The sequence below is a fragment of the Phalacrocorax carbo genome, chromosome 5, assembly GCF_963921805.1.
Source record: "Phalacrocorax carbo chromosome 5, bPhaCar2.1, whole genome shotgun sequence".
NCBI lineage: Eukaryota > Metazoa > Chordata > Aves > Suliformes > Phalacrocoracidae > Phalacrocorax > Phalacrocorax carbo.
The window spans coordinates 32,602,083-32,612,689 of record NC_087517.1 but is presented as its reverse complement, the minus strand read 5'-3'; the positions used below and the strand labels follow the sequence as shown (position 1 = coordinate 32,612,689).

General features: G+C 45.1%; 1 protein-coding gene across 2 annotated transcripts; it reads right to left on the bottom strand.

The window, feature by feature from the left end:
- Window positions 1-587: 587 nt before the first annotated feature.
- On the bottom strand, window positions 588-10,571 carry HSPD1 (heat shock protein family D (Hsp60) member 1). 2 transcript variants are annotated; one of them, XM_064451941.1, is made up of 12 exons: window positions 10,434-10,571; window positions 9,560-9,735; window positions 6,421-6,673; window positions 5,782-5,864; window positions 4,990-5,085; window positions 4,581-4,674; window positions 4,003-4,171; window positions 3,584-3,683; window positions 2,407-2,652; window positions 2,051-2,225; window positions 1,276-1,454; window positions 588-1,184 (listed from the first exon to the last, which is right to left on the bottom strand). In XM_064451941.1, exons 1-12 carry the CDS (start codon window positions 10,567-10,569, stop codon window positions 1,032-1,034), a joined length of 1,860 nt encoding a protein of 619 aa, XP_064308011.1. In that variant the 5' UTR covers window positions 10,570-10,571; the 3' UTR covers window positions 588-1,031. The 2 variants fall into 2 exon arrangements, with proteins under 2 accessions (XP_064308011.1, XP_064308010.1); XM_064451940.1 differs by having other exon boundaries at window positions 10,438-10,544.
- Window positions 10,572-10,607: the final 36 nt, after the last annotated feature.

The window sequence follows — 10,607 nt, the reverse complement described above, 5'->3', positions numbered from 1 at the left end:
TCAACAGTATGAGCTGTGTCAGGTCAGAGAATACAGTAGATGGTAAACAGAGCTGTCATTTTTAAGGGTAAAGAAGCATCTCATGCAAAATAACTCAAACTAAATCCTGGAGCCTGCTACCAGAAAACTGGAAGGCAGGTGTGGGGGGGTCTCAAGGCAGGAATGGCACCACATACCACATGTGAGCAAGAGAAGCATTAACCCCCCACAACCCTTTCTGCTAAGGCCAACGTACCTGTTTCACACCCTCAGGGCACTCCCCCACCCCAGTACTGGGAGAGGCACAGGGCCTGGTCCAGCACCTGAAACAAGCAGCATGGGCTGGGCAAAATAAAGTCAATGCACATACCTTATTTTCACAGTATCATTTAATATTTCAAAGAACTGCAGTGTCAGTTCAGCTCAGATATTTCTTACCAAAATTAAAGTCACTTGTACCTCTGAGAAACATTCTAGACAAAGGAATGTTTCATGGAGGGAAAGGGCCTGTGGTTTCCAAGTGTAATTTCTAGTCAATCTTAGAAGCAGCAGGTTGGCACGGTTCTCCCGTGACCATGGCTTTGTGTGCAGATGAACAAGGTGATACATTTAATAACTTTTGAGCAGTTTTATTACATAAAGGTCACATAACTGTATATTTGCCTACTTTGTACACAACTGTCTAGTCTCACACACAGGGGCTTCCAAGTTCTTCCTAGTACTGGCAAGCACCAATAAATTCTGAAATAGATATTGAGTGCCTTAAGTTTAAATTGGGACCTTTGTAGATGGATCTTGCACCCAGTTATCAGGAATGTACAAATGTCTTTATTCAAAAAATACAAAATAAATTATCTGTAGGCATGGACAATGACTGTAAACAATTACACCTGTGTTAAATGAAATCCAGTAACTGATGGTTACAGTGATTCTTTTAAACACCACCCTCACTTCAGTCACTATCCACCCTCTTGCAGTGACAGCTCAAGTTTTTAGAGTCAGAACTGTCAGCCTTAAACAGCACAGCTCATGATGCATCCCTACCCCAGGAATTAGAACATGCCACCTCCCATCCCTCCACCCATCCCACCCATTCCTCCCATCGCTGCCTCCTTTTCTTCTTTTGGAATTTCAGTCACCACTGCTTCTGCTGTTGATAGGAGAGACGCGACACCTGCAGCATCCATCAGAGCAGTTCTCACAACCTAAAAATAGTAAACGAATAACTGAATACCTGCTGACTACCACATGAGCTGGGAGGAAGGAAAGCTCAGAATTAAGACTAGTTTAGGTTACCTTTGTTGGGTCTATGATTCCTTTTTCTACCATATTTACAAAGTCCCCAAGCATTGCATCATAGCCAACTTCTGATGGACTCTGCAGGATTTTTTCAACTATTAGGGATCCTTCAACACCTGCATTCTTTGCAATAGTCATTGCTGGGATTTTCAGCGTTCTCTTTATTATTTCAATGCCTGTAGCAAAAAAGGGATGTTCAGATTATGTATTACGTACGTTGCTGCTATTGCAGAGGCACCCGTTCCTGTGCTGGAGATCAGTGCAAAGAGAGAGGAGCCTCTGAGCAAGAACAAAAGCTATTTTTATCTGTTCCATGGAAAAAAGTTCTCTGCTGCTTGCCCTCACCGATTACATGACATCACTGCAGGATATTCACACACGTTTTAGTTTTACTTCTGCAAAAGGTAGCAAGGAGCATTATTGTTGTACCACAGCACAAAGACCTCTTCCATCTGATTGGCCACACAATCTCTTGGGCATTCTTAGATTTTTATGTCTGTCTGCAACGGGTGGAACAGTCAACTCAGCTCTCCTTTAGCGGTTTGCAATTCTTTGCAGCGGCTACCGCTGCTTCGTTGTTCTTGGTTCTTTCACATCCAAGTTAGGGACATAGTGAAAGCTCCTTCCTGCTGTGAAGCAGGGGTACGAGGTTCTAAAGATAAAGCAACTGAACACTCGCTGAAGGTAACCTGTGTTTGACCTTGTAAAGCCTCAGGACAGAAGAAAGTCTATTCTTAACACTTACACACATACGTTCAAGTAATTTACTTACCAATTTTCTGATCTTCATTGGCTGGAACTAAAGCATCTAATGCTGGAATGCAGCGAAGCAACGCACAGCCACCGCCTGGGACGATGCCTTCCTCTACGGCAGCACGGGTCGCATTGAGGGCATCAGTAACTCTGTCTTTCTTCTCATTCACTTCAACATCACTGGTGCCACCCACCTACAAGCAAGCAGCAAGCCACAGTCAAGGTCCATGCCCAGAGCCCGAGGCGTGGCCCTGCAATAAGCCAAATTCCTTATCCAAATCAACTGCTAAGATTATGAGACAACCACACAGCAGGAACTTAGATTAGCAACAAAGGACCAATACCGCCCCTTGCCTAAGAAGTTTAACTTCTCACCTTCAATACTGCTACTCCATCAGAGAGTTTGGCCAACCGCTCATTCAGTTTCTCTTTTTCATAGTCACTTGTGGTAACTTCTAGCTGTTCAATAATTTCTTGAATACGTTTTTCAATTTGAGCCTTTTCGCCTTTCCCCTTTAGAAGCATGGTGTCATCTTTTGTCACAATGACCTCTCCAACTTTACCAAAGTCATGAGGCTGGATATCTTCCACATTTAGGGTCAGACCCTCTTCTCCGAACACCTGAAACAAGTTACGTGAAATGTTGGAATTCACAGCTCCTCCATATACACATTTACACATACAGTGGGCTGACAGTGCAAAATACCCACACTAGTGCAGCTCAGTTGAAATAGACTTTTTGCTTCTCCTCACAGAGCCCGGGCACGCAGCTACCTCACAAACTGGCCCTCAGCAGTAGAGCGCTGCTGACTTCTTGTTCATGACTGACTGATGTAGCTCCCTGACTCAAAGCGCCTGGAAAGCGGAGCTGTCCTACAGACTCCTCCCCATATCTCAAGAGGTTATGAATACGGCCACTAAACCGACTGGAGAGTACAGTTCACTGGTTTTGTTACTCTCTGCTCCAGGTAGCTTAAATATGAAGTTTTATTTCGAGAACCACCTTTGGATCCCAGTATCATGCTATGGTTGTGAAGTGTGTAAAAAAAAGCAGCGTAAAGGGACACTAATCAGCACATCAACTATTTGAGAAGTTGATTAGAACAGAAAATTACCCAGTCTATTCCAAATTTATAAGAACTGTATTTGCTGTACCTGAGTCCAGGCAATTATGAGGCAGTTTTATAAGGCAACAAGAATACTTTGCTATTTCTAATAAATTCCCTTGATATTCCTTCTTCCCCGTAACAACCTAACTGCTGCAAGGAAACGGTATGTAACTTCAGTCAGTCAGAAGGACATATTAGTCATGGCTGCTCAGGGCTGTGTTACTCAGCAATGACCAATATCCGCATTTAAAAAAAACTATGAAGATTCGAATATTAGAGTTACTGCTACATTTTTCAAAGAGCAGTACACAGCCTGCAACACAGCAGATACAAGCCATGGACCTAAAAATGTAATTAATTTATATTAATAAATATGATAAATAATAATTAAATACCATTAGCATTTCTTAGTGGAAGAAGCCAATTAAAGCATCATTACTTACAGCACCGCCAGTAGCGACTGCCATATCCTTCAACTGGTTTTTCCTGTTGTCACCAAAACCTGGTGCTTTTACAGCAACAACCTGAAGACCAACCTTCAGTCTAAAGAGAAGAATTCAGAGAGCAAAATTCCACATGTGTCCAGAGAAAAAGTCTAATTACTAAAAACAACTACTGCAGTACAACTTTAACAATCAACAAACAAGACGACCTTCATGAACTGGGCTGGTTTTGCTCATAAAGGTAGTTTGGAAACAACTGAAATTCTATGCACAGAAGTTGCTGCTCTTTGGTACCGATAAGAGAACAGACAACAGTACTACACTGTCGCAAATTCAAATACAGGCTTTTGTGTGCATTCCTTTAAAAGGATAAAAGAAAAGAGCAGTATTTGTCTGAAAGTATGGATTTTAAGCCTCACCTGTTCAAGACTAGAGTGCTGAGGGCTTCTCCATCAACATCCTCAGCAATAATGACCAAAGGTTTGCGGTGAGCATTGGCAATTTCAAGAGCTGGAACTATGGACTGTACACTAGAAATTTTCTTTTCACTGATTAAAACGTAAGCGTCCTGGAACTCACATTTCTGCCCTGCAGAAACAACATGCGTTATCTGAACAATCTGATTATAAAAACCTATCAAGTGTTCTCTTAAACTTAAGGAGCTACTTTGGAGCAAATGTTGCACATTTCAGCGGCATTAAAGAAGAAAGACACAAATTGTTTCCTCTAAGACTCCACTTCCAGTTCTATGTTGTTCTGGAGCATTGCAGGGCCAGCTTGATGTTAACGTGGACATTTTCCACACTTTGCAGAGAAAAACACCCCCACAGACTACAAGTTCTTACCAAGAGTTAGAACTTTCTGACAGGGAAGGACCCCACTGTCCTATTGCTGTTGTACCTAGTACGTATCACAGACTGGGAAGCCTTTGTAACAGGTACCGTTGTTTCTAACTTACAAGAGCCATGGGAAGGTATTTGACATGTTATTAACTCACCTTTAGTTGTATTAATAAAATATGGAGAGATGTAGCCTCTATCAAATTTCATACCCTCAATGATTTCCAATTCATCGTTTAGAGTTTTTCCATCCTGTTTGGATGCAAGAAAGTCCACATTAAAGATCCTTATTTATTACCAATAGTACAAGTGTATTTTTAGTAAACTACATACAACAGAATGAAAGGCTCTGTACCACACTTCAGTTTTATGTGCTTCCTCCTCCAAAATAAAAGCATTAGAAGAGGGAACAGCAATCAAATCCCAATCTAACAGAGCTATGGAGGGAGGAATTATGAGGGATACTGTATGCGAGCTGCAGTGGCTCCACACATGCTACAAAAGCCAGCCCTAACTGGAGAAGGGACAGCCACTTTGCACTTAGTCTGTATGCTGGCCAGCTCTTACCTTGACAGTGATTACACCCTTTCGTCCAACTTTTTTCATTGCATCAGAGATTATATTGCCAATTTCCTGATCCCCGTTTGCTGAAATCGTGGCAACCTGAAACAGTAAACCATTTAATCTCACTTAACAATACAAGTGATTTGTTTCCTCACTAAAATGAGAATAGCCGCTTTCAATTCTCACGTCCTGACAGGACAGGGCAGCTGACTGCAGCACACCCGCACCAAGATGCAAGAACTCCGTTAGGAGGGCTAACGCCTCGGGGGCAGCTCAAGCATGGGGCCAGATCTGTGCACTGGGCTCAGGCAGCACGCACAGGCCACCTCCACCTGCAGCCATGGGGAGAAATACACCATGAAGGCCAACACACCTGTGCCCGCGACCCAGCGGGGCACCCACCCCAAACTGGGCCTCCCCCAGCAGATCCACAACACTCCGAGGAGTTTGCCATCACATCCCACCCACAAACACACCTTTGCTCTTGTCAATGTTTCCCGAGTACCCAAATCTAAGTTTTAAGACCACATTTTGGAATGAGACTTGAAGACAAGAAAAACTACCTACTTCTGAACTAACTTCTAGCAGTGTAGTTGGAGGCAGAATACACAAAATTTTAAATAACTCAAGAAAATGAAAGCACTACCATAAAGATCATTCAATGACTCATACTCTGAATCTTGATACATAAAGAACTCAGGTGTCACACACACACAACCTAGCTCCATTAAACCTGATTTCACAAATCTTTTTCGGAAGTACGGCTGTGTAAAGTTGGTTTAGTTTTTTTTTCACCTGTGCAATTTCTTCTGGAGTTGTAACAGGTTTAGACAGCTTCTTCAGTTCAGCTATGATAGCATCGACTGCAAGCATCACCCCTGAAGACAAACGAAATGCTTGTGAGTGAACAAGGTATACAGCGCAGGAAAAAGAGCCCCAAACAAATCACAAACAGGTTAAGTTTCAAACCAAAACCCACATCACAAAGATGCATCAAGTCTGTACGTTCAAAGCCAAGTGACTGGCAATTCTAGTTCCATACTGTCACTTGTATATCCAGTGATAATTATTTTTTGAATCGGTGCGACACACTTTCCGTCATGATTGACATTTATGGCAAATTTATTTATGTGGCACCAGTAAATTTATATACTTATCAGAAATTAAATGCAGAAATGGCTTTAAATGGAGTTTACCTATGACAAATTAAACAAGTTAACTGCACATAAAATAGTAAAACTATTAGAAAAATGAAGAGTTGTTCAGAATAAGTAACTAAACAGACACAAGCGGTTCTCTACACATCACTCTTCATATAAAGCTTGATGTGGCTCTTCAAAGAGAGGGCAACTTATTCAGGAAGCCAGTCAGATTTGGGATATGAAGAGTTAAGAGACGGTGATTAAACACTAAAGAGAAAGGAAAAAAATTTACCCCTCCTGATTTCTACTGGATTAGCTCCTTTGCTGATCTTCTCAAAGCCTTCCTTGGCAATAGCACGCGCAAGTACCGTTGCAGTAGTGGTACCATCTCCTGCTTCCTCATTTGTATTGTTGGCAACGTCTTGAACTAACCTGGCTCCAATATTTTTGTATTTGTCTCTTAAGTCAATTGCCTTTGCTACTGTCACACCGTCTTTTGTCACTTTAGGACTTCCCCAGCTTTGTTCAATAATAACTGTTCTTCCCTAGGGCAAAAAAGAACAAATATTAAATCAAAGCCGCATAATCCACAGCGCGTTACTTTACCAATTCAACTGAAGATGAAGACCCTTTCAAACAGCCACAGCTGAACAGAAACATCACCTTGCACAGAGCTGTCAGCTGGGGCTTGCTCCAAGCACGCACATTACCAAAGGTCTGCAAAACTGGAAAAATGGCTAAAAGGGTTTATACTTTCACAGAACAGGGCTTCATTCCCCAGCCATAATGCTTAATACCACAGACTCAGAAGTCTGCAACCGAAATAAGACTAACCAGAAAGTGGAAAATAATTGAAGGGTTGCCCTTAACACTGATATTTCCCCCTAAAATTAAAATATAGCAATATAATGAACTAAATTTGCAAAAGTTCCATCCAATCACAAGAAACAGTCTATGCAATTGAAAAACAGTAATACAAAGCTCAATTTGTTGCATATTCGAGGCGGGGGGGAAGCAGCTCACAAACTTTATTAGTGATCAGCAAAGAGAGCTGAGAATACTTAACAAATTTGCATTAACATGTTGCAATGATTTCTCAGATGATGTAAGTTAACAGGTCTTTCTTCTCTTAGCCTGCAGTTGCATTCAACTAAAAAGCTAGACTATCCTATGCAACATATACACAGCGAGTATTGGAAACTATGGACTGTCCGGGAAGCACAGGGCAAATGCACCTGCACAAGAGGATTGCTTGCTCCCAGACAAATTCAATAACTTTAATAGCTGTCCCAGTCAATCATGTTCCATTTTGAGCTGGAGGCAGCAGAAATGCAAGGAGACACCTCTGGTCCACTGCTGCCCCAGAGCTCTTCAGCTATCCTGGCAGCTGGAGCTGCTGGGAGAGGGGAAGGAAGGGCAATTGCCCCACCTTGCTGCTGTGGCTCCCGGCTGACACTGCACAAGTCCCCTCATGCTCAGCCACCCTGTCAGACCCAGCTCAGAGCTGACCATGCTGCCGTAGCTGATGGCAGGCCAGCGCGGCTTCAGATCCTGTGCCAAGCAGCTAGCTAAGGAGCCCCTGCCAGTGCGCTAGCTATGGCGCAGCCTGCTCCTCGCCTGCACAGAGCCCGCTCACATCTGCCCCAGTGACTGAACTAACTCGCATTCCTGCCACGCATGAGGCTATGCCGCTTCTGGAGTACAGCTGCCCCTAGGAGCTGCTAAAGAACCGTTAGGCTTCAGCTACTAATGTTGGACTTGTGAAAGAGTTTACGATATTCTGACTCTGTGCTATAAAACAATTATGCCAAAATAATGCATAATCTGAGACTTCTTACTGCTATTTCGTTTGACCTGCACCTCTCCTAAATCTAAAAAGCGGTTCAAGGGTAAGAAAACTCTCTCTGGAAGATCCTGCTACTGGTAAGTTCTTCACGCAGTCTCTCCTTGTTTTGCTTAATTTTATCCTCTATTTTGACATGGTCGTATTCCAAACGTTTGTTTGGGAGCTATGAGGAGAGTGGCACAACAAAACCTACTTCTAGCCCATCACATAAAGCGTGTCAAGTGTAAATCCTTTTATCTGTGTTTCTGAAAACAGGAACACCACCAGAAAATACACATGCATTTCAAACCGTCCCACATATCAAGAATCCCAGCACTCACATAAACTACTTCTGACAAAATAATCAAAGTGTTGGCAGGAATATGAAAAGATTGCATGAGGCTACAAACCACAGTTCTTTAAATATAGCACAGTGCCAAAGGGAAGTTTCCTCACCAGAGTGGTATTTTTTAAAAATGCTGAAAGTTGAATCAGGCATTACAGTACAACCCCTAAATCTCTACAAATACGTGGAGAAGAGCAGATAGAGTGAGAACACTGGAACAAAACCCCCACAAGGTTACAGTGAGTTGCATCAGGAACTGCCCTTTAACCAGTTCATTAAGCTATGCTTAAGCATTCACAAAGTAACCTGATCCAAAAAACCAAGAGTTAAATTAACAAACTACACTTAAACTTTGTTCCTTTACTGAAAGCAGCCACAGCTTGCTGACATCACTGTTCCTTAACCTTCATCTGAGCAGCTTATGGCACTTTTGCCTTTGAATAAAGCTAAGAGAGCACCAAAAATGTACAAGAAATACATGAATTAATTTTAGAGAGGCCACACAGCCTTGAGAAGAACTACCATGCGTATGCTGCCGTTACATGGAACGGACATTCCTATGAGCCCAAAGAAAATCGGTGCCTCTTCCTTAAAAAGGAATCTCATTTCAAGCCTTACTGCACATTGCATGACTATGCAGAATAGAGTAGTTGGTTTTTCAAAAGACCTAGAACTTACAGGGATCCGCACACTACGTTCTGTCCTAAGCAGCATAAACAAATGCCACCACCATGGAATTTCACTTAAGCTGATAACATTTATCAGTCAACTGAAAACTTAACATTACACTTTCAACATTACCTTCACCTTGTTAATACTAAACGGTAAAGTGATACCAAACCATAATCTGTTAAAAAAAAAAAATTAAAAAGATCACATGCTAATTAACCCACCTTATGATCTATATAGTCTCATCACCTACTGCATTGTTACAGACTATCTACTGAGCCATGGTAACCTAATTACGCGCAGCCCTATAACCTTCAACCCGTTTAAACAAGTACGCTGCACCTCTCGCAGCGACCCAACTCATTTCACTTTGCTACGACAAAAAGCACACGCTCTACCGTCGCGGCTCACGTGACAATGAGAACATGGCTGCTTGCGGCAGTCTGTCCGTGCCCCTGCATCGTGGCGTTCCCCATCTGCAGATGGCAATCACGCACCTCTACCGAGGAAAAACCAACCACTGTTTTCTACGAGAGTGGTTTCAACCGGGTCAAAGCCTTAACATAGAACAAACACGAAGTATTCCGTTACCTTTGGCCCCATGGTGACAGCTACAGCATCTGCCAGAAGATCCACTCCTTGAAGCATAAGAGCTCTAGCATCTGCTCCGAACTTCACATCTTTCGCATACGCTCGCGTCAGGTGCGGGGCGAGCGCTCTGGACACCGGCCTTGCCTGACGGAGTACTGTAGGTAAACGGAGCATGTCTAAAAGATTAAAACAAATCCAGAGCAAAAAATAAGCGCCTTGGTTTTGTACAGCTACTTCTAGAATAAAAAAGAGTAAAAATGATTCGGGGAGTAAAGCAAGCGGCCATCAAACTTTTAGTTTTCCGGCTAGCTGAAATGGAGGCAGGCAAGCAGCGGGGCGGGGGAGCCCGGGTGCCCGGGCGGGACGGACGCTGCGGCAGCTCCGGGCTCCCCCCACCGGGCCGCCTCCGGCAGCGGGGCGGGAGGCCGCGGCGGCCCCCCCAAGCGCCCGCGGCGCCCTTCCCCGGGCGGCCCCACCACGGAGACCAAGGGCCGCGGCCACAGCCGCGCGACGCAGAGTGGCGGGAGGGTCCCGGGGTCCCACCGAGCCCCCAGGGCGGGCGGGACGGACGGGCGAATAATAGGGCCGCGCGTCCCCTTCCCCTGGGGCTGCCGCGCCAAGGTCAAGAGCCGCCGGCCCGGCCCCGCCGCTCCAGCATCGGCCCCGCGAGTGGGGGCCCCGCTCCGGCCCACGGCGGGCTCGTGGCCGCCTCCTCCTCCCACCACCCAACGGGCCGGGCCGTTAGCCGCGCGGGCAGCCGCCCGCTAGACGGTAACAGCAACCACCACCACCGCCGCCGCCGCCGCCACAGGGGGTGAAACGATTGGGGGGGCAGTACCCCTCGCCGGACCGGTGGCAGTGGGCCGGCGCTCACCTACGGCAGCGCGAGGATAGCAGCAGGCGCCTCCGCCGTCCGGAACGGGAGCTGAGCGGGCTGATCTGGCGCCGTGAGCGGGAAGGCGCTGGGCACTCACCACCCCTGCCCCGCCCCCCGCCGGCCGCTGGCCCATGTGCGGCTCCGCGCCGCCCGGCCCGGGAACCAGCATAA